Source organism: Miniopterus natalensis, chromosome 8 (assembly GCF_054644295.1).
Source record: "Miniopterus natalensis isolate mMinNat1 chromosome 8, mMinNat1.hap1, whole genome shotgun sequence".
NCBI lineage: Eukaryota > Metazoa > Chordata > Mammalia > Chiroptera > Miniopteridae > Miniopterus > Miniopterus natalensis.
Window position 1 is genome coordinate 30,714,113 of NC_142088.1, and position 24,899 is coordinate 30,739,011.

The 24,899-nt window shown below is 33.9% G+C and overlaps 1 protein-coding gene across 1 annotated transcript in view; it reads right to left on the reverse strand.

Moving 5' to 3' along the window:
- Positions 1-23,539, reverse strand: part of COL3A1 (collagen type III alpha 1 chain) — a 40,421-nt gene extending 16,882 nt beyond the window's left edge. Inside the window, exons 1-24 of the mRNA XM_016214109.2 lie at positions 23,322-23,539; positions 13,018-13,220; positions 12,706-12,756; positions 12,159-12,272; positions 10,791-10,871; positions 9,006-9,059; positions 8,484-8,537; positions 7,577-7,630; positions 6,865-6,918; positions 6,645-6,698; positions 6,007-6,060; positions 5,517-5,561; positions 5,325-5,378; positions 4,822-4,866; positions 4,187-4,240; positions 3,487-3,585; positions 2,898-2,942; positions 2,643-2,741; positions 2,397-2,450; positions 2,167-2,274; positions 1,898-1,951; positions 935-1,033; positions 574-627; positions 318-416 (exon numbers count right to left, since the gene is read on the reverse strand). Of these exons, the coding sequence (XP_016069595.2) occupies positions 318-416; positions 574-627; positions 935-1,033; positions 1,898-1,951; positions 2,167-2,274; positions 2,397-2,450; positions 2,643-2,741; positions 2,898-2,942; positions 3,487-3,585; positions 4,187-4,240; positions 4,822-4,866; positions 5,325-5,378; positions 5,517-5,561; positions 6,007-6,060; positions 6,645-6,698; positions 6,865-6,918; positions 7,577-7,630; positions 8,484-8,537; positions 9,006-9,059; positions 10,791-10,871; positions 12,159-12,272; positions 12,706-12,756; positions 13,018-13,220; positions 23,322-23,406 (1,767 nt within the window). The 5' untranslated portion in view covers positions 23,407-23,539. The remainder of the gene's footprint in view (positions 1-317; positions 417-573; positions 628-934; positions 1,034-1,897; positions 1,952-2,166; positions 2,275-2,396; positions 2,451-2,642; positions 2,742-2,897; positions 2,943-3,486; positions 3,586-4,186; positions 4,241-4,821; positions 4,867-5,324; positions 5,379-5,516; positions 5,562-6,006; positions 6,061-6,644; positions 6,699-6,864; positions 6,919-7,576; positions 7,631-8,483; positions 8,538-9,005; positions 9,060-10,790; positions 10,872-12,158; positions 12,273-12,705; positions 12,757-13,017; positions 13,221-23,321) is intronic.
- Positions 23,540-24,899: the final 1,360 nt, after the last annotated feature.

Sequence of the window (24,899 nt, forward strand, 5' to 3'; positions counted from 1 at the left end):
ATGGCCAGAGTTTACTAATTCTCAAAAGGAAATAATGCATCTTATTGTTCCTTCAGAGTTTTGACCTGCCTCTTATGCGCACACACACATACACACATTCACAACCAAAAACTACTTTCTATAACTAGATTTCCATGAATGTTTCTACTCTTTCTCCCCAAAATATTTTGACTCCCTTCTCCCATAATATTTTGATTTTCATATATTCTTCTGTGCTTTGAAGCAGAGATCACATTTTGGCCATCTCTGCCCTCCCACATGGAAAATAAAAGGCCTTCTGTCAAAGAGTCATTGAAGAAATCAAGGCAGAAACTCACGTCATTTCCTTTAGGACCAGGGAAACCCATGACACCAGGCTGGCCCCGGGGACCAGATGGGCCTGGAGGACCTGGACGACCACTTTCTCCTTGACTTCCCTAATGAGAAAAAGTGATATTAATAGAGGTTTGATAAAAATATGATCAAAATATGCAATATACATATCAAGGCTGTCAATGAACATCAACGCAAGGTCCAACCATGCGTGCCATTATTCACTGGGCTTATAAAATGAAATGTTAAGTATGTACGTACAGGAGGCCCTGGTTTTCCATCGCTGCCTGGTCCTCCTGGGCTTCCGGGCACACCCTAAATTGAAAAAGTCATTCAGGTACTTTAAAAATAATTTTAAAAACATACACCCATCTGTAAAATTTTGAGATTTCCATCTACATATGTAGCCTCATAGTTGCACACAATTTTTCTTCTTCTAGTAAAATGTTTTAGTCAAGTGTTGTATTGTCTGTTCTTTAACCTATACTATTTTAAGTTTTCTTAAAAGAATTTTTTGTTTTATTGTGAGCCTATAAAAAAAAGGTGTAGTTATGATTTAAGATGTCTCTGAACCTTCTTCATTTGCATTATTTTCTTAGTAAATAACAGTGTTTCTCTTTACCCTTATTCCTGGACCTCCAGGGGCACCATCTCGGCCAGGTTCTCCAGGGATTCCTCTTGGCCCTGCAGGGCCTATACCACCACGCTCCCCAGGGGCACCCTACACAGTGAAATGAATAATAAATATGTAAAAGAGCCTTTATCAACCTAGACATTGACAATATTTAGGTTACAACTAGAGAACTTCATTTGGTCTCTCCCTTTTTTTTTAAGGCATCCTTTTTTCTTTTTAATTTTCACCCAAGAATATGTTTTTATTTATTTTTAGAGAGAAAGGAAGGGGAAGAGAGAGAGAGAAAGGAAGACACATTAATGTGAGAGAGAGAAACATCGATAGGTTGCCTCCCAAATGCACCCTGATCAGGGATCAAACCCGAAACCTAGGTATGTGCCCTGATCAGGAATTGAACCCACAACTGCCAATCAACTGAGCCATCTGGCCAGGGCTCTTTTGGAGTGTTGCTGATATGCTCAGTATAAAATCACTGTTAACTATGAGCTTGGATTTTCATTTTGGAAATATTTTGAGTCAACTTTGATGAACATCACATGCTTAAAAAAAACAAGAAATGTAACCTTATATTTCTGTGCATACAAAGTTAAACATCTTTGATGGAATGAAATCATATTTGTATAGCACTTTAAAGTTTTCAAAGAACTTTTAGGCATTTTCGTTTATCTTATTCTTGAATTGAGGCTGAGATAAATAGTTCCCAATTGACAGGTAAGTTAAAGGACTCTCATAGAGGTTAAGTGGTTTGTTTTAGTTACAAAGGTAGAAAGATGGTTGATTAGGGGTTGGAATGATTGTTTTACACTGGGAATTATTGTTTTTCAAAAACTCTATTATATTTCTTTCAGATATTTAAGTTTTAATTGATGGGAAACTGTATAGAAGAATATATAGAAGAATAGATCTATTTATAGTACTAGCATTTATGAAAACAGAAACTAAAGTTTTTACTTTTTCTCCAGGAGAACCAGGTGCTCCAGCAGCTCCTCGAAATCCAGGTGGACCCTGGAAATAGTGAAAGGTAAATATTTTAGTCCAAAGCATTAAAAATTTTCATAATTCTTGAGTGGCAATAGAGATATTCTCATGTTATAAAATGCTTTAAAACAATACTTGGGATTGGCTACTCAACTTAAGAAAAGCCATGGTTGCCTCACCCTAAAGGTGAAGTTCTATGTGGGTGATAGTGATTTTCCTTTTAGATGCCCAAGGAAAAATACCCTGTCTCCTGCAGCTCCTGGAAGTCCATTTGCACCAGGCTCTCCAGGTGAACCGTCTTTGCCATCTTCACCCTTAAGTCCTGGAATACCGGGGGAACCAGCTTCACCCTAAGGAAGCATGCCAACAAAGGAACAGTGACTGAATTCGATGGCAACATTTTTACCTGCTTACTTTCTAACTATGTTGTATTTTTGTAAAAGTTAGCCCCATCTGTTGGGGTAATACTTACACGTTCACCGCGTGGTCCTGGATCTCCTTTGTTACCATTCTTACCCGGTTCACCCTAAGTGAAACAAAATTGGTTTAAAAACAGAGAGGACAAACTAACAAATTCATCACCACTAACATTCAACTATAAAATGAGTGAAAGCAACATAAACTCAACTGAACAAGAAGGAAAAGCTTGCTATTTATGTTTCTGTTGTGAAAATAAAGCCACACTTTTCAGGAAACAAAGGAAAAATAGGTAACTTACGGCAGCACCTCGCTGTCCAGGAGCACCATTGGTACCAGGAGGCCCTGGAGGACCCCGGGCTCCTGACAGTCCAGGAGCTCCAGGAATGCCAGCGGGACCCTAAAAACAACCCAAGAAGACTAGCATTAGCCAAACTTGAACTTTCTCTTCTGAATAGCTAACTGAAACATCACACATGTATTGTCGTGCAGAATACAAAGGAAGTCAATAATGTGTTTGAGGGTGAGATGAGGGTGAGGGGTGGGGGCATCTTACCATTTCACCTTTACCACCAGGACTACCGTTAGTCCCAGGAGGGCCCTAGAGGGGAAAAGAGCATATTAATAATAATGCAGATAGTGCATATATATTGGAAGTGGTTTATATATTCGTAAAGTAAGTTTACTGGTGAGTGATGTGCTTTATAGAGATTAGGTGATTTCTCCAATTATAGCACAACACAGGCAAAATATTACCATTACCTGAATAAATTAGAGATAATATGCTCTTGTTCTAAATTATTAAATAAACAAGTAGCATAAGTTTTAGTATGGTTGCTTCTCTGAAATTTTTATTGGTGATTAGTTTGGAGCATATACTTTGAAGTAGCAGATAACTATTTTTAAGCTTGCTCTGTGTCATACAAACATTAAAATTTTAAATTCTTGAAGAGTGCAAACCTCAAAAACCATCATTTTCAGTACTAATCAAATCAGCATTTGTCACAGTAAAGTTATGGCAGAGCACTAAGCAAGATCTTTTTTCCCCCAAAAGTAACTTTAATTACTAGCAAGGTTAAAATATATGCTTTCATGAAACAAGCGTGGTAACACTTTCCCTCTCAATGGCCACGTGTGCTACTTACAGGAGGACCTTGAGCACCGGCATGTCCCTGAGGTCCAGGTTCTCCTCTTTGACCAGGGGAGCCATTTGACCCAGGAGATCCTGCAGGTCCAACTTCACCCTAAGGAATAAGCCCTAAGTAGTCAGTTTCCCTTCCAATTCTAATCTCTTAGCCAGTTTAGTTTTCAGTCCTACTTAAACCCATCCCTCAAAAGTTGGAGTAGGATGACCATACACCCTCTATCTAAAGGATGTCTATGTATACTCTGTCTATGACTCCTTAATCATAAAGCAGAGAAAAATGGTAACTATGCGTGTGACTATGCTATCTCTGTGTCCCAGAAAGCGACTGGGAAAAAAGAAATGGCACCAGGAGGATATCAGGATAGCTGAATGCCAGGCGTAAGACACGGAATCCCGAAAGACGGTAAAGGGGCTCAAACACAAAGTGACCAAAGGACACTAGGCTTGGCAGTAAGCACACAATAAAGCATACAAGTGTCACATTATAAATTTGGACATCTGAAATTTGAATAATGTTATTAACCAATATTACCCTCAATAAGTTTAATGTTAAAAAAAGAATAAGACTTTAAAGATCCATACAGGTAGAAGATATCCACTTGACTGGTAAAGAAAAAAAATTACTTTCAAGAAGCAACCCAATGATTTTGCTGTCTCCAAGACATATCTTATATTTTTCTATAGAAATGCATATTTACCTTAGCACCAGGGGAACCAGGGAATCCTGCAGTTCCAGGGGGACCAGGTGGGCCCTGAAAAAATTAAATACCATTTCAAGAGCTCTGAATCAAGTAACAAAAGCTAACGCTACTAGTAAATAGTATGTGAGCATATATGCAATACAGAAGACAATTATGTATATAAATAGTATTTATCATTTATGGATGAATATTATGTGGAGAAACAATGTGGCAAAACAAAAAGAGGGTAAAATCTGAAGTTAGAAAATTTGGATCTTCCCCACTCCTGACTTCTGCCACGAATTCTGTGACTTTGAGCAGGTTGCTTAGCCCTGAACTCTCATTTATAAAATAGAGGTAACATTATTATCTATCTTAATTGTCATATCCAATACTATTAACGAGCATTGTAAGCACACTACAGATGTTAGCAATTGGCCAACTATAATAAGGAGTATCAGAATTTTTTATGAATTTAGCATTTCTAGAAGAACTGTTTATAGATTTTTATTTATGGGTTTAGTGTCAGTTTGAAGCGAGTGTTTATGAACAACGCTGAGTTTTGAATCTGTAATCCATATTATTCCAATATTCCACAATCCGTAACTTCTCATTACCCTGAAGCAAATCAGGTTAGATAAAAAGTTACTTACTGGTTGTCCATCACTTCCTCGAGCACCATCATTACCTCGAGCCCCCTAAAAAGAAAAGTTTGTCTTAAATATATTCTTAATTCTGAAAGACTGGTGACTAGTAATATTTTGATTAAAATTTTGACTCAACTGAGTTAACTTTTCCTTAAACATATTAAAGTCTGATTACTGATTACATATATTTTAGAGAAAATTGTTAAAATTCATATATAGCAATGACCTAATGTAGAAGGATTGGATTTTGTATTTTACAAACTGAATGTGAATTAATGGCTCTGATAACACATGCAAAGTTAAAACATTTTTAAAATATCCTCAACCAGAATAACAACTAAAAAGCACTTGTTTCCCTCTGATTGTGGCTAAAATTTTATGGAGGTGACTTTAAGTGCAATTTTGTAGAAAAGAAATTTTCCTGCAGATTGTCACAGCCTGCACGCCTGGCTGTGACACTTGTCTGTGATTTGGGGTTGTGATAGCGCTATGTTGCTAACGGTACTCACTGCAGCTCCAGGAAGTCCTGGACGTCCTCTCTCGCCAGGAGCCCCTCTGGGACCCTACAGAATAAAATTGAAAGTATGGTTAAACTTTAAACTTGACGTGTGTAAAAACAGTTGCTGAGGGAGCAAGGCAAGTTTGGGGTTAGATGGAGGTTAGTAATAAAACTGAAAATTATATATAAGAAACATAATTACCATGGGTCCAGGAGCTCCATTTTCACCGGGAAGACCATTTTCACCCTAAAAACATGAAATATATGACCATTTTATGTAACAGGAAGAAAAGGTTTAGTTTTTTAAACATAGCATATTATGAAAAATATCATGGAGCCCAAGAAAAAGATATACATTTTAACAACATCAAAGTTTTGTAACATTTTTTTATTTACCAGAAATCTCAGTTTCTGTATTTTTAAAAAAAATGTGTGGACTAAACAGAAGTAATTCATGAGCTACTCAGGAATGTTCATTCACTTCTAATGTAGACAGTTCAAGTTATCAGCTGTCATGGAAGCTTTAATAGAACATCTCAATTAGTCACTATTATGCAGCTCTTACAATGCAAAACTCAGGTAAGTTTCAGAAAAAGTTAAATCCCAAAATATAAATCTTAAATATAGCTATACTTATGAAACTAAGTATGAACAAATAAGTATACTTATGAAAATATGAATTTATGATTCACCTTTAACCCAGGAGCACCTGTTTCACCCTTTTCTCCATTTCGTCCATCAAAGCCCTATGAAATGTATAAAAATAGTAAACATATTAAAATCTGTTAATAATACAGAATGCTTAAAAACTTTACATTGAATTTTTTTATTGCTAGTTTTCCATGTAACAATATGTTCATCATTAACTTAAATAATTTAATGCTCCTTTCAATAGATTGTAGACATTTGATGATTTTATAGTAAAAAAAATCTGAACTAATTAGAAAGTATAATTTAGTCCAATTTAGAAGTTGCTTTAACTGTAGAGTAGCAAATATCAGTTTCATAGGTTTTACTTATATTAGGTTGATAGATTGTTGGTTCAGTTGGTTTAATCTACCTAATATTTTGCATAGAATAAACTTGCTTAATTCTATCTGTAAGTCATATTGACTAAGTCCATAAATATGCATAACTATTATAATATATTTTTATCTTTTTTCTGACAGTTGTGATAAGAAAACAAAATCATTTCTCAAGTTTTTTATACACTTAAAATCAGCTTAATTACTTTGTATAAAATATCTAGTTTGTTGTTAGACTCAACCATGTTTGGCACAGTGAACAGCTAAATAAAACAGCTCATAGTTAATTTAGAAACTCTACTTACTCTGTGTCCTTTCATACCAGGGAATCCAGGCATGCCAGCTGGACCTTTCATACCCTAAAATTAATGAATAGGAAAGATTTTAATGAGCCTTCAAAGAAAATCACAAGCCAGTAGTAAAATGCCTTCTATTTTCAAGTTTATTTCAACATAGTTGTATAACAATTTTCATGTGAAAATCATTGTGATTTCTCCATTAATTCAGTGGATGCTGAAGACTTACTGGAGGTCCAGGCAATCCTCGCTCTCCAGCTCTTCCCGGTCTCCCTGATTCCCCCTAGGTAGAGAAATAAATGATACATAGGAGTTTGCATAAGTGAAAAATACATTGTAGCCAATTAACAACCTGATTAATTTGCATTTTTTCTCAGCAAGAGCTCATGAAAATGGTTGGGCTAACCATAGAAGTGAGATCAGCTTTCTTAATAGAAGAAATGAGGAGAGCTTTTCCCATCTCGATGTAAACTTATGAATAATGAAGACATCCCTCATCACTGAAGTATTATGACCATCTCTCAATCCATTAAGAAGAATTTGCAATTGGAAATTAAATGGGAAAGAAAGAGTAGCATAATATTAAAGGTGTTTATAAGTTTTGAAATTCATAAAGTACTGATATCAATTTCTTTATTGCAAGAAGCAAAGAGAAGAAGCTTTCATCTCCTCCTATTAAGTGACACAATCACTGGATGAGTCTTGACAGAGTCAAGAAGCACATTTGTGGGTTCTGCTAGTTTGGAATTTAACAAATGGTATAGGTAATTATGCAAGTACTATATAAATATTCAAAGATTAATATGAGCTAAAATATCATTAAGATATTAATAATTTTTGAGTATGACTTTTCTCTCTGATATTGTGATGTATGGTGCATATTATTTAGAATAGTCCAAGTTGAATTTTGCTGTATCGCCATTCAATCCTTATAAACTTACATCTTTTCCAGCAGGACCAGCTGGACCCATAGCACCAGGCGGTCCTGGAGGGCCCTAAAAAATAAGAAAATAAAAAACAAATCTGTAGATTTTTCTGTTACAGTCAATTTATTATTATATATTATATGCATTACTGGAAGAAACCTCCTTTTAGAAAATACTTTCAATATTTTGCATCAAGAAAATAACACATTGAGTTAATATTATACCTATATTCATCCAGTTTTTACAGTTTGTTAAACTTATTTATTTATTTATCTTAATTTTTAATGTTGACATTACTGCAGGAGTCCCCTTCCTCCCATCTCCTTTGTTAAACTTATTTTTAATGAAAATTAAAAATATCATGCATCTATGTTTTATATCACATGTGTGTATCTATAAATTTTGATGTACTTCTACATTTTTGAGATATTGCATTTTTAAATATATAGGTATTTCCAAATACTTTGAAATATTAAAATGACTTCACCTTACATGCTTATTTACACAGCATGTTTTCCTGGAGAACTCTGTTAGATTACATTTATTTCTACTAAATTAAGTTTTACAAATTATATATCAGAAGAGTAGACACAAAGGTGAACTGCGTGGCTATAAGAAAATTAAATCTATATTTAAAAGATAGAGGATTTATATCTGCACTAGCAAGTGGACTGTTGTAATGGCCAATTAGCCAGAGAATTCCTAAATAGTAAGTGTCTCTAAATAAGATATTTGAATCATTAAGAGTCCAAAAGATCTGTGAAACCCATTTGACTGTCATAAAAATAGTATTTATTATTATAAGTTGAAAGCATAAACTTAGGCTATACTTTGTAGGAACTTATGATTATATTTTAGAAAATGAAGGTGGTTACTATATGGAATTTTCAGTTTATTAAATATAGATATAATTGTTACTTACTGAAGGACCAGCTTGCCCAGGTTCACCAGGGGGGCCTTGATATCCTGGAGAGCCCTAGTGGGTAGAATAATATGTAAATATTTTAAAAGTAACTTAATCTTCATATGATTCATTTACATTTTGAAGATAGTATGAAATCAGGATTTTTAAGTGTAGTCAGCAAATTTTGTTCCAGTTTATAAAGATTGAAGCCAAAAATTTTCAGATCAGATTAAAGTTAATTTATTCCATCACATCCACTTCATTTCATGGAAGATGAATTGTTTAAAACTTGAAGTCATATTACATGCAAATTAAACATGTGGCTTAATTTTACCAAATTTTAATTGCTAATAGTTGTTTGTAGAAAGTAATTAAATATGAAATTCCAACATCTTTGCAGGAATGTTAGTTTCTTGGTTGTGACTTCTCTAGTTAATTGGAACTATGCATGCTGGAATGGCTAAATCGCAGCAAGATCTATATTATCTTGACTTATAGAATATGAATGAAGAAGAAAGTACCACTAATGGCTCTACTTACAGGGGAGCCAGGATGACCAGATGCACCAGGGGGACCAGGAGGACCTGGGGGACCCTGGAATAAAAATTTAAAGAATAAATACAGAATAAATGCATCTAAAATATACTTTATTCAAGAATCAAAGAGATGCCATTGTATAAGAATGATACTGATATCTTTAAAAATATGAACAACCTACCTCATTATGAAATAACTATTTATGGATATGATTAATTTTATTATATTTACAATAAAGATATTACAAAAATGTCACTCTAAATGAAATTCCCACCAAATTAATAAAAATTATTGGTAAATATTATAATTTGTTGGCCTGAAACCCCTCAAAAGGGGATTCAAAATCTGAAAAAATGCATGCAAAAGCTATGAAAATCCCTTCAATATTAGGATACTGGTACAACTGAAGAAACATTTTATTTATGTATGTATGTATTTATTTATTTACCTCATTGTAGAAAGTTATCTGCATACTATACAACCTAGTTTCTAAAAATAATGGTGTAAATCAATCCAAAGATTCTTAGCTACATCACTGACATGAAGACTTAGATGTGCATATGAGAATCTTCAATATTTGGGATTATGATGAATTATAATTATAATCAATTGACACCATTTTTCAGAACTGTAGATTAAGCTAGAGAGTGTTCAGTGTTGTAATCTGCTATTTTTAAAGACAGTTTGTAATTAAATTTCCTCTTATGAATTCTTTTCTGGAATATTAATAAGTAGTGGTTTTTTAATGTGTTTTTTTTAAGTAAAAACTGTATATCTGATTAAAAAATAGGATTCATAATATGAGTTTAGCTGAGTAAAAGCAGATGCCAACATAGTTAATATAATTTCCTGGCTTTGAAAGATACCAACACACACAAAATCACTATAACTTCAGAGATTTGTAAAATTCTCTTTTTGTAACTTGTTGAATTTTAATAGTCTTGCTTTAACCACTCATTTGGATGTATTAGTTAAAATTTTGTTTTTGAAGTCACAAATATAGGGTCCAATGATATGGGCAAAAATCCCCCATAATCCTCAAGAATCCAGTGTTATGTTTCACTTACACTTATATACCTTTTGCTCTCAGTGAAATGATAACCTTACGTAGTGTGTTCTTCCTGAGAGGCTGTCTACAGCAGGGTCCTTTACATGGGACACCATGCACCACATGCATATGACTAGGTTTCCGTGTTTTTTTTATTTCCTTCTATCAAAACTCTAGGTCATTTATATTGAAAGAAACCCTTTGGGTACAATGTGAATACCTATCATTACAGTAGATGAATTTAAAGACTTGATGAATTCTGGAAAAAACTGTATTTGATTCCAGGACCTGAGTTGAGACAGATTGTGATATTAGACATTCATCACTCAACATGTCATCTAGAAAGTAGTGTTTAACTAATAAAAGACAATAAAAGAAGATTCTGAAAAAAATTAGGTGAGAAAGAGAAAAAGTGGCAGTAAAAACTAACAACATTTGGTTAAAATTAAGAATATATGAGTGTGAGACCTAAGCACGAAGGCAGGTGGGCCCCAGTATGTGGTTGTATAAAAAGGAAACGAGTGGCCAAACAGGCATGAAATGAGAAGAGGTGATGAAAAATTAGTTAGGATGGAAGGATCATGATAATCCTACCACTTCCTTCCCCATCCTTAATAGATAACAAGCTATTTTTTACAATTATGTTATAATATTATATTGCTAGAAGAACAACCATTCAAGATTTAGCAAAATGGAAGACTAAATAATGCTCTAAAACACTGAGAAACACTTGTACATACAGCTGGACCGGGATAGCCTCCAATTCCCCCTCCTCCTACTCCAGACTTGACATCGTAGGACTCAAACTGGGGAGAATAGTTCTGTAGCAAAAAGACCAGACACATATGATCATTTTGATATATAGATCATAGTTCTTTCCAAAAGCATTTAGAGGAAGTGCATGAAACATCTACCATTCACGGAGAGAAGCTTTCCACATGCCAGAGGATGTCGTGCACATTGTTCAATTATCTTGCTTACACCCCCTCTCTAGAGCTTTAGCTATTCTACAGAAATCATTGCATTGTAATCCTTCACCTAACTGCATGCAATGTCAATCCCAAATGATTTGTTCCTGTATGCTCTTACTCAAAATATTTCTAAGAGATAGCCACAGCATTAGAAACAGGATCACAGAGTGTTTGAGGCCAAAAGAGCTTTCAGAGCACATATAATCTGACGTTCTCATTTTAAGCAGAAAAATGGAGAAGTCAAATTATTTTTGCAACAGTTAATGATACAAGTAAAATACATATCCCCTGGCTTTTGGTTAATGTGCGGAACAGATTCATGTCAAAACAAATATCTGCATAGAAAATAAGCACAAGAATAAGAGAAAGGCTTGTTTGTTTATTGAATTTCTTTGGAGATTATTTTATTTTGAATTGTAAGTTTAGCAATGGCTCTGTGGGGTCCCAGGATAAGAAGGTTAGGTGATATTCTTTGTTTCTCGTTGAATTGATATTTGAAAATATTTTTTTAAAAAACTCATAGTGATTTGTGTATGTGTTTTAAAATTTCTCCTTACTCCAACACAGCAGAACTTTTTTTTTCTTTATCTGTTTGGTTATTTGTTTTACACACAGAGTTAGTTGGTTGCCACACTTTTCAAGAGGAGCAGGTTGTGTTGTGAAGGCTTGGCAAAAGTAGTTACATGTGCTTGAATAATCCTGTTGACTTAAAGTCAATGCGGAATGTTCACAGCTCAAGTGCTTTTCATTCAAGCTTTCAGAATCTTTACCATTGGGATTAAGGGAAATAGGTACAGTTGCAGCAATTCCTAAATTCTCTAGGTTAATTCTTTGGAGAGTTGATGGTTCATTTCTCAAACATAGTGCTTATGTTATATGCCTGCTGAGAAGTTGGGAAATTTTGTAGATATAGTAGCAATAGCATTAGCATTATGAGGAAGAGTAAATACTTATAAAACACTTAAAATTGCTCCCAGTATTTATAAGCATTAAATAAGAATTTAATGCTTATAATTTCTGACTTTATGTCAGAAAATAGATATAAGGAACCCACAAAAGAGATGTAATACAGGCTAAATAAAAGGAAGTGAGTAGGTAGTTTTAACAAGGGAATCTTTTTGTCCAGAAATTTATTACCTGGCCACCAGTAGGGCATGATTCACAGATTCCAGGGGGGCCGGGAGAACCAGGGGTACCTGGTTGTCCTGGAAGACCAGGATCACCATTTCTTCCAGGAATACCAGGAGGGCCCTAAAAAAATCATAAATAAAAATTAATAAAACAGTGAATAGTCCTAGTGATTCAGAATCATTATTAAATTGTAGCTTCTCTACTTTACAATATGAGGAATCAATATAAATAATACATTCTCTTGGGAATATATACCTTTTAAACTAAATCATATGCATAATTTCAATGTCATTTATTCCTTTATATTGACTTTTATTTTATTTTTAAAAACTGATAATGGGGATGAAGACATTATATAAAGTTTGGGAAGCTTGAATCTTTACATGTACAATGATAGATTCTTAGTTTGAGTTATTTTGTGTCATTATTTAAATATGTGCTATCAAAGAAAATGTATAAATGATGAAAATTCAAATATAAAAAAGCTATTGGGGGGGGGGAAAGCAAACTACTCAAGGAACAAATGTTATTCCACTGAAGAATGTTTACTTACTGGATCTCCCTTGGGGCCTTGAGGTCCATGACCATTAGTAGGGCGAGTAGGCTAATAAGTGGAAAAAATACAGATTAAAAAGACATAGGAACAGCTTTCCCATGAAGTGTGCCCCAGTGTGCATATTTATTTCTTATTCCAGATCACACCCAATCTCTAGTTTTAAACCAGAATGTTCACCTTTTACTTGTAACACTGCCATGATTGTTAGACAGACATTACTTTCACTCCCTTTCAGACTCCCGTAATATAGGAACTAGTTGTGTATTCAAATATAAATCTTGAAGATGTACAGATTTTCTTTATACTCACAGTTGTTGGAGGCTGTGGGCACACTGCACAACATTCTCCAAATGGGATCTCTGGGTTGGGACAGTCTAATTCTTGGTCATCACATATTATGTCATCGCAGAGAACAGATCCTGAGTCACAGACACATATTTGGCATGGTTCTGGCTTCCAGACATCTCGATCTGCATAGGACTGGCCGAGATGGGAGCATCCTCCATCAATAACTGGAAAATAAGATGAAATGTGATTTTCATTTTACTGTCATGACTGTTTCCAATAGCCAAAGTAGAGCTAGTTTGAAATAAATAATGCATTCCTTTGATTAATTGTTAGTATCTTCTTATGAGCATGCTTATGAAAAAAAAAATCCACAAATTAAGTTACCAAAAATATCATATTCTTCCTACATAATTTTCTAAGTAGCAAGTGACTGCTTGCAACAACAAATCTGTTTATTGATATCACATTGGCACAGCATAGTAATTCTTTCTTAAGGCCAGCGAGCATTTTAATTTCATTTATAGTAAGGATTTAACACCAACGCAAATCACACACTCAACACTTAAACATTTTTTAATTGTGCAATTGAAAACAAGCTTTTTGACCCAATTGCTATTCTTTGCTTTAACAGTAGATGGGAGCATTCAACTATAAAGATAATTTTGTCACTACCTCTGAACACTTTCCATATTTTATTAACTTGGTTGAGAAATTCAGGGGAAAACTCAGCTGCTCTTGGCAGCAACACTCTTCCAGAATCCTGGGGAAGCTTTAACTAAGCTTTTGTATATATTGAATATCACTGCTAGCTCTGTTGGGCGTTAGTAGGTCAACATGATATGACATAATATATTGGATATCTTATATGGATGTGAAGAGTTTTCCAAATTATAAAAAAGGTGTTTTTTTAAAACAAATATTGGTAAGGAATAAGTAAAAATAATAGGAAAATATTAATCATGATCATGTGTATTTAAAGCTTAAAATGGTCAAAAATTTGCTTCAACCAAAATTTTAGACTGTTTCAGCAGCTATTACCAATGAATCAGCTTAGGGGTTGCCAAAATAAAACCTGGTCTCAATTCTTAAAGCATTAGTTGTGGTTGTGGTTAAATACAACTTCAGTTCTTGAGGATCACTATGACAGCTTGCCAGTATTGAGTAAATAAGTAAGAGGTTTCTAAATATCTGCAAAAACTTTTGCAGACAACGAATGATGCACTTACTGTTCAGTATTCGTATTTTTTTAAAAAGTGAGATTTTATTTTATTTTCTCAGAGCCAAGGCATTAAAATGTCTGCTGAAAGAGGCCTCCTTGAAGGAGGTAAGTTGTTAACAACCACATTGCTGTCTTTCCCAAAAGGCCTTTGAGTGTGTCCTGAGATTTTTATATCTAGATACTACATACAGCTATGAAGACCACCTTCTTAAGTTTCCATTTCTATATCCCCTCCATATCTGAAGTAATAATGATTTAGGTTTGTGCTAAATGCTTTAGGTTTACAGATTTAGCTGGTTTAGTAAAAGTCTATAGAAGAGGAGAATTTCAGAACCTACAGACTCTACAGCCTCCTGAAATTGCCTCCCTTCCTGCTTCCATTTACGTGTGCAGATACAACTTTCCTGATCCTGTACAACACCCTTGATGGATTCAAGAAGTTTAAAAATTCCTTCTTACTTTGTGTTACAATTACCCAATGTGGCTTAGAGCTAATAAAAGAACTCATGATTGTTTTATTGCAATTTTAAGTAGGCAAGTCATTCTAGTTCCTCCTTCATGTTTGAAACAGATATATGAGAATATTGGGAAGAAATATTGTCTAAACTTTTAAAGAATCATTCCTTTATACTTAGTGAGCAGAAATACTGAATGTCAAATGTATACCTAATGCAAACGAGGTAGGCCCGTTTAAAAGGTGTTAAGAAAGACATGCTTAAGAAGTGTACACTTTTTTTATATTATTACGAACAGTAATATATGAGGGTCTAGGCATTAAACTCACTGTTCTCTAAACATAACTGGCATCTTAAGTTTACTGTTTTTCCAGGAAAAATCTGAAAGTTTTAATGAGATGGAAGCCTGTTTAATAAAATTGCATGAAATATTTTCTTCGATCTTTGCATTGGTTACCTTTTCTTAAAAACTTTCTCTAAATTAACTTTATGAAATGTTCTAATAGATTCATTTTAGGTCAAGCTTTCCCTATTAATAATGTGGATTGCTGGCTTCCCAGCCCCCTTGAGAATACCACTAGAGTAGAGAATGTCGACTACAGGTAATAATATCATATTGTATACTTGAAATTTGCCAAGAGACTAGATCGTAAGTGTTTTTACCATGCACACACAAAAAGGTAACTGTGTGGTGATGGCTGCATTACTTACCTTGATTGTGGTAATCATTTCATGATGTGTGTATATATATATATATATATATATATATATATAAAATCATCATATTCTACACTTTAAATATACACAATTTCATGTCAAATGATACTTCAATAAAGCTAGGGGGGAAATGCTATTGGTTTATATTAATGATTTTTTCAGCTCTTTGTCTCTGGGTCAGGAATATCTTTCTATGTTTAACACAGGACCTATTATAAAAATTAGTAATTGAATACTGATGACATATTAAAGACAAATGAGGATAACAGTTTAAGTTAAAGTCAAGTATATCATATTTTAAATATATTATTTTCCTATGTTCTTAAAGTGTCTTAAAATTAACATATTTTCCCCTTGTGTATACATCCTCCTGTTTATGTCCCATTGACGGTATCATATCACTAGAAATAAGTATTTTCCATTTGCTCTGCAAACTACTAAATATATGAGCACAATACTGGCTTATTGAAACTGTAAACAAATTTGTTGGAATTTATTAAACCCAATGTTATATAAACAACAACTGTTATTCAGCCTTCTGTTCCCAAATTTTATTAGAAACCATATGCATTATGCTTTTTAAAACACAGAGGTCTCAATATAAAGGTTGAGTTATTTTAGAGTACCTCTCTTTTTCAAAAAGTGATATTGGTCTAAGTAATGAAAGAAAGGTGGAAGGCTTGAAAAATAAGAATTAATGCAGTTTTATGTATTGCCATAACTTATTTCACAGACATGTGAAAGAAATTTGGCTCTCCTGAAAAGTCAGCTCCTGTAGAAACTGGTGGCTTTGTTTCTCTATAGAAACAGACTTTTCTCTGTTACATTACCTCAGTCACTTTGTTGAAAAAATGGTGACTTTTGTGCAGCTTCCTCTAATTTCTTGTTCTGTGCATGACAAAGTATGGTTAGCAGTGTGTTCTCCCAGAAGCTAAAACTCTTACACAGATGTCTCATGGCCCTCAGTTTTGGTACGATAGCCTAGTTGTACATGGGAAAACCATGCAGAGTCAAGGAAAAAACAAGTTTGTTTTCAAGGGAAATAAAATGTTCCAGTTAGCCACTTGCAGCAGTTAGAAATGGAATAGAAAATGGGATTCATAAATAATAGTCATCTCATATTACTCCCCTTTTTAAAAAAAAATTATCTTTATTGTTGAAAGTATTACAGATGTATTGCTCCCTTCTTTCCTTAGACATCTAAATTCAGAGCTACTTTGATAAAAATAAAAAGATAAATTCTTTTGCAACAAATGTTAAGTAAAAAGCAAATAATCTCATTTTTACTACTGGACAAGTAATAGGTTTTCTAATTACTTCCCTTATTGTAATCACTTAAACTAAGTCCCCTGTTCCAATTTGTAATTAATTTTAAACTACACCTCTCATGTCACTTGATGTTTCTGGTGTCTTTACAAAGTACTGTCCTGAAATAAATTTATTTATGGTCACACAAGCAACTCATTGGACTATATAATCTCCTTACTGGGATCTAAATTACAAAACAAAATGAAGCTAGTATATGATGTAATCTACTCTTAGCTTCTTTTATTTCCTAGCTCTCTGTTTTGGAACTTTGGAGAAAAATAAAACCAAGTAACATAATTTAATACTTTTAGATATGTTTAAATCTTTCCATTTTGTTTTCATTCTTCAAATGTTAATTCATGCTGATTTTATTGTTGTGAGTAAAAAATAATGCAAAATACCTTTATCTTAACTCCATTTTTGTAGTAAAAATAATATTCTCTAAGGTATCCAAATTGTTAATTTAGCTCAAGTGACTAGTTTAATATTTTTCTCTTCTCTTTTTACTGATAGATATGATATGTAAGTTATTGTGACATTATTTTCTGTTACTTCAGAAAGTTGAATATTTTGTAAGTGCATATATGGAGTTCATATAGTTTCTAACTGAAACATGTTTGGCTTTTAAATGACACTAATGTTCAGAGAACATATATTTTTATTAAATATGTTTTTGCTGCTTATAGATTTGTTGGAATATCTTTAAATATGATAGTTAACCAAAAAAAGGTTTTGAAGGAAAGACCTATAGACCTACATAGATGGAAAATTTCAATTTTAAAATGTGGGTTGCATGGGCCAGGCAGATTCAGCTAATCCTTGTCCTCACCAAAACACTAAAGAACTTTAGGGATCATCATTTCTAGTTTTTAAAAAAAAATTTATTTTTTATAAATATATGATTTTTATGTCTCCAATTAGAAATTTCCTTTAAGGTGATTAATATTTTGTTCTGTGAGAAATAAAAATAATTAGAGAATTAGCATGAAAAGTATCATATATCTAACAATTAGCAATTGCATTGTAATATAATCAGATTAGTGATAAATTGTAAGGATTCTTAAGAAAATATATACAGTTTCTTCTCTTATAGTTGGCAAACATCTTTAAATATTGTATTTCTTAACCAAAATTTTATATCTTTCCTTTCTTATCACCAAGTTACTAAGTACTTTAATTTCTTCCTTACAGTAATTTTATTTTCCAGTGTTAGTAAAACATATAAGACAGAGCTTGTACACTATCTCCTATGGGGTAACCACTGTTCTGTTTTGCATATTTATTTTACTTACTTTTTCCAAAGGCCTTATGATGGAGGTGTTATCATGGTCTTCATTTTACGATGAGGAATCTGAGACACGGAGACATTAAGTGCTTTCCCAAGGTTATATGGTAAAGGGTAAAGCTGAGATTTGAACCTAGGAAACCTGCCTCTCCATTTGATACTCTCAACTACCATGTTCCATTCCCTTTCTGCAGCTTCAAGGGCAGGATAGGATTAAAGGTGCCAACTTCAAAGCCTTATCCCTTTGTGGTTTCTAAACCCTGCAAGCTTAAAATCAGAGTCTAAAAGGACAGATTTTTTTTTTTTTTTTTTAGAGGGGTACCAGTTTTCTGCAGAATATCTTTCCTATCCAGTCTCAAACCAAGAAGTTAACATCTGGAGTTTTATTCTGTTGTTTATTTTCTCCTGACCTTATGAAAAAAGTTACATCTCCAAGGCCACCCTAATGACATCCAGACCACCAGTAAGATTCACATGTGACTGGAAAACCTGGTATACATTTTACTATGTACAGAAAAGGAGGATTCCAACAGCAACAGCAACAAAAATCAGATAAGGCTTCTGTGTCTAATGTCAAAAACATTATTAGGATGTCACACTAAGACCTTGATTTTCAGAAAATGCAGTTGGTACTAGGTAATTCATATTAATGAACCTCTAACATCAGTAGATGCTTCCCTTCTAACCTGAGACATTATGGACACCCTGTGCAGCTCCCAGGAGTCTTTCTCTGATTTTAATTAACTTGAGAAACATAGTCTCTGTTTGCCATCCTCCACACCAAATGCTATAGGAAACAAAGTTTTGGGAAAGTAAATGCCATTTTTACTGAAGCAGTGACTTCTGAATGTGTTTTAAAAGCAAATTGAATTTTTAATAGTTTCTAATTCCTTTATCTTTGAATCTTCCATCTTTTGAGCATGTTAATTTTTATGCTATTTGAACTTTGCCTGTTGTTCGTTAAGATTACATTTTAAATGGCAGCTCTTGACCTCAGTTATACAAGGGATCCGTTAGTTAATCTGAAAGGAATCCACTTCTGCTGTGTTTTCATTAGGCACAGACAGACATTCTAGTGGTTAATGTAACTCCCCAAACTACAGTTAACAAATGATTTGTGTAAGAATATCTATCTCATTTTTTCCATTGTCATCTTGACATGAAACAGGCAAAGTTTCCCCTTTGAAAACTCTGGGGGTTTTTTTGACTCCCCTCCTCCCCTCTTTTCAGTGTGGAAAACAGTGGGACTGAGCTTTTTTCCAGGGAAAACTGTTTTACAAGAAACAGTCCACTGAGATGTTTCCAGAAAGTTATTGTAGACCTGAAAACTACAAATGTTCTTCATGTCCAGTAAAGGCAATAACATCTTTCATGTTTAAAACTTTAAGGCTTAAGCAATCCACCTTAATCATTTCAAGACGGTGATATCATTTGATGTTGCAAAATGAAAGAACTGGGCTACAAAACTTTGGAACTTGGCACAAAAGTCATCCACAATGAAAACCATGGGGTTTCGGTAGGTGGCACTCTTCGCTCTGAATGGCAATTCAAGGCCTGGCCTGCAACTCTGTAGGTGTGGAACAGGGACTTTTCTGAGGAGCTATCTAAAGTCTCAACTCTGCCCCTGGAAAACTTACAGCAAATGGTCCTAGGTTTTTAAAAATAAGCTTGTAGATAAGATGCCAATCCAGGAATCTTCATTAATTAAAAACTACATAATTACACTCTTTCCTTCTTTCTCAGAATTGTTTCAGTGGATTTGCTGGCTCCTACAATACTGAGATGTTTAATTCCAGAATTCAGTCAGCATATCTGTTTACTTACAGACCTTTAAACCATCTGATGTTCACTACTCTGGAGGTGGTAAGGAAATGTGAGTTATAAATGGAAAACAATATTTTGTATTGATGCTTTACTTAGAATTTATATTACAGGACTGAAGATGATTTCTGGTTAAATTATAAGTAAGCCACTTATTTAAAAAATAGATTTACTAATTCAAAGTGGGGTGCTTAACATAAAAAAATCTACCTTTTTTTTAACCTTTAGAAATGCATAGGCTCATGTATTTTCTAGGACAATGTATAATTTTTCAGTATCTCTTTTCAATGACAGTTACAAAACTAAGAAAATTCATATACTTTGAATTTAATATATATACTTTTCTAATTACCTACAATTGAACAGAATTTTGGTTCTAGCCTTAACTCTGTCATTTGCTTCTTGTGTAATCTCAACTGAAGCACCAAATCCATGTTAGATGCCTGACACAGAAACATGAGCAATTATGCATTCTCTCCTCTTAGGAGTATAATTGTTTCTATTGATTTTTATTCTAGATTTTTTTCCATTAGTTATGTATGTTTCATTATAGGGGCAATACAAACCAGCAAACTTGAATGCTACGTGATCTGTTACAAATTCTCTTTTTAAACATAACAGGATAGACTCTCATAACCTGTAATAAGGAACTGATTCTGAGTCCACTTACAGTTTTATAATTCTAAAACAATTAAAGGCCCACAGCTCATTGTACAGTGGAATTATCAGAATAGCAAAATAAAAGCTCAAAAGTTAGAACACTTTTAATTAAAATGTAGTTTATCTCTCTCTGCCCCAATGAAGCAATATTACTTAATATCTACCCTTTTATCTATCTAATAAGAGGTGTTAAAATACTTACATCAAATAAAGACTACATCAGAAACTTGAAAAATATTCAAAAAAAGTCAGTATATATTATATGTGGAATAGTTACATGTGGAATTTTGGAAATGGCCATAACATCAAGCTCATTTCCAAACAGTTTTTAAATCTGGTTACTATTGTGTGAGTATATGTATTTGGCAATGTGTTACCAGTAATATACTTATTTTCTTAGGAAAGTAATATTTAATATTTGAAATTTATACATGTAATATTTTAAAATCTCATTATAAAATAGGTAATCCAGCTGTGTGTAACCTTTATATTGGCATTGGTTATGTAACTCTGTCAGCCACTAGGTGGTGAGTCTTTGTGCTTAAAATTTGGCATGTTTATAAACTACAGGAAATATAAAACAGACCACATTTCTCCATCGGTGGAATAAAATACACGAATTAAATAGAACTTTCACAATTCTCTGCGAGGACATGTTTTTTGTTCCAGGAAATTTGTGTGAGTAGACTAGAAGTTAGTGTTCATTAGAGCTGTGCTGTTTCTCTCTGGGATTCTCAGGGCATAGATAAGAAACCCACACCCCAGAACTATATATGACTATACTCAATGCGCTGTATAGTCAGCCACCTCCTGTAACTTCCCCAAAGCTCATCCAGCAGCAGAATTTTCTTGTAAAACCTACAGGGAACACAATGTCTTATCTTAAAAAAGTCTTAAACTTTTTTTCATGACACACATAAACAATAAGCTGAACAAAATCCCTTTCAACTTCTTTTGAACTTAAAAGCACACAAATGTGTCAGCAAAATTCGGTAGCTATTTATCATTTTCTGCAGCTAAAAAAAAAAAGGGAAAATAAAATAAAAAGTTATGTGATGTAAAGAAATGTAGGCATCAAACATTCTTCCTCCCTAAAGTTAGATTTAGAAGAAAAATTACCATAGTGCTTATAAAAAATTATAACCAGTAGGCAATTATAAATATTTTGTCAGTCTTTGAATTAAATACCAAAGGTTTGTAGTCTTTCTAACAAATGGACATTCTGTGATTTTTTTTTTTTTCCAGAAATCAGAAGAATTTAAGAGCTAAAAAAAAGTAAATATCTATTGAGGTGGGGGGGGGGGTGGTAAGAGTCCTTAGCCAAGGACTGAGAATTGTAGCATCTTCTGGGAGGGTCAGGATGGAGAGGAAAAGGGGGGAGAAATAAGAGAGGGTGGGGAATGAGGATTCTAGGAAAGAAGGGGGGGAGGCAAGAGGGGGAAAGAAAAGAGGTGGGTGGGAGAGGGGGGAGGGAAGGAAGGGGGAGGAGAGTTGAGGAGAGACGGGCTTGCCTAGGAAAAGGTGGGGTGATGAGTGAGAGAATGAAAAGGGGGAGGACCTGCAAAGAAGCCAAAAGGGGTGGACAGATAAGAAGGATGGGAAAGGAAGGGAGGAGAGGAATGGGGGGGTGAAGGGAATAAGCAATGCGGGGGCTTCTTTTCTTTTGTGGCCATAGGCTGACTAGAACTGAAGAAATGCCATTGGCTGTTTCTCCCCTACTTACATATATGACCTGTGAGAACATCAAAGATGTTTGGTACTAAAAACAAAGAAAACAATTTCCAGACACCATGTTTGCAAAAATTATAGGTTTAAATGTGAATATTTTATGTGCAGATAGAAATTGATGTGTAATGACTTCTTCTAGCACCTTTCAAATTTAACATTTAGATGTTTATTTCTATTTAAGTTTGTATTCCAATATGTCCAGTATTTTCATGACTAAGAAACATATGAATTTAAAGGAATATTTTCACACAATCAATTAATAAAACAAATGTGGTTTGGGGGAGATGAGAACATGAAAATTATTGTTTGCACTTATTAGAAAATACAACAAACCAACTTTTTTGAAGTCAAACAGTACTAGTATCTTTACTTTGCAGAAAAGTGAAACATTTCTGTTGAAGATATGTTTTAAAATATTCTCTTTATTAGTGCACATGTGTAGGTGAAGTGTAGAACATATGTAAGACACTAGATCCTTAACAACAAAACTATTAGAAAACATGTTTTAGTCAACCATGTAAGTGCTTGAAATAGAAAAAAGATAGGAACCATGAAACATTCTGAACAGTTTGAATCCATTTAAAGGGTTTAAGATTTTATCTCGTTGCCATTTTATAGAAATCTATTCAGTAATTCTAATAATGCATCACATTTTCCTTTAGACTATTCTTAATGAATGCTATTTTTTAAATGCATTATCTTGTTGGGAAAACAATGCTCAATATTCTGTCCTTACAAAGAACCCAACATACAAAGGAAAGCGTAAAGCATTACAAGAGACCAATAACTTCCAGACTGCCCAGGGAAGCATTCCAAGATGTTAACAATCCAGGAGTGGAACTTTTAAAAGCCATTTTAAGAGTTTCCAGTGCCGTTAACATGAAAATAAGTTCGTGCAAAAACATTTTTACCTTAAACAGCTAGAAAACTTTTAAATACAAAAATGACAATATTCTTTCTAAGTAAATGGAATAAAAAAAGCACCATCACGCTCAGTTCTATGCTTCACATTGGGGAGCTAACAAAGGAAATTATCTTTTAGGAGACTGATTTCCCCTTGATCCCTTTTTTTCGCAAGCAAAAGTAAAGACAAAAAGCCCATAAAGTTTTTTTGAAATCAGTACCTACTCACCTTCCTGGGGCTGTTGTGCCAAAATAACAGTGGGATGAAGCAGAGTAAGAAGTAACCAGGTCCCCTTTTGCACAAAGCTCATCATGTCTAAATATTAGACATGAGACTCTTTGTGCAAATAGGAGAAAAGAAAAGGAGTTAAAGTAGCACCATCAGTCGTTCCCTGCCCTTCAGCACCGGGCCCGTCATAAAAGTCAGCCACTGAGATTCCTTTGCTCTGGCCTTAAATAGGAAAAAGTTTGGCTTCCCTCACTTTCCAGCCCCTTTCTGAAATATGAGAGCAGCACCCATCCCCTTAGCAGTAAAAGAAATGATTAATATGTCTTTTTCTCTTATAGGAGACATAACCCACAAAGGAAGAAAAATTGCACATCTGGAGCTTGTATGCATCTGTTTACACATAAGTTTGTTACATATTTTAGTCACATATATGTTTGTGTAACCTAAGAATATATATCTAAATGCTCTCTCTGCCTTGAGTTTTAACGAAATAATTAAATGTATGTTTGTTTATTTGTTTTATTTTTCCTTATAACATTAACTGCATACATTTGAGAAAATGCTTGGTGCCCTTTGCGTGGGCATGGCTAATTTGCAAACCTGATCTTCCTAGAAGGTTTTTATATTGGGATTTTGCCAGAATCACTCTAACTCAATTTAAAGAGGGAACTGTAAACGATTAGCTAAAAGAAAAGCCTGTTTGTCCCTTCTACTCATCCACCCACCCTGGGTCCTGAAAGTTTAATTTCAGGCAAATGTCAAAGTCTAAGTATCTGAGCTATGTTTGGATGGCATTTTAAAAGTTAAATACTTATCTATGGCTGTTTCTATTTCTCACAAATTTCTTTAGCCAGTAAAAAGTGATTTCTTGTGAGAGTTTAAATTTTTATGCTGCTTGTGAAAGCCAGAACAGATTTTTCTAGAGAAAAATTTAGCCTTTTCATGTCTTGATTTTTTAAGAAACAGGAAAAGAAAGAGTTTATCACATGGAATGTCAAAAGAGCACCAAAAGAAGTTCTCATTTTATCTGTATTGATACAAAGATTAGTATGCATTTCAGGCCACATTAACACAGCTCTCCAATGTATTTCTGAATCTAAGGAGTAATTTATGGGGCATATTTGAGAAAGAGATATATGCCATTTATGGTTCTTTATTAAATCTTTGCAAAAATATGATTGTCCACAGTATGAAGATATTTCTAGTAAGCAAGATGTTTCTTAACACCCTCATCACCAGTCCATAATGCCTTCATTCATCTCTATATTCTCCACAGGCTTTTCTATTCTAGTCAAGACTACCTTCATTTATTTTATTTTTTCCATGTTAACATTAAGCATGCCCACCTCCATGCATGTATGTACACATAAAATTCTCCCCACTTCACACCAATTCATCAAAGCCACTTCTTTAAGACCCAACTCAAAGCTTTTTTCCTTTAAACTTGTTTTCATCTTTCTTTCTCCCAATTCATGTTACTTAATTTTTACTAAATTTACATGTTATATGTATATCCCCAGGTGAATATCTATTGTATAAGCATGGACAGTGGAAAGCTTGCTTCTCTACAGGCTCAGT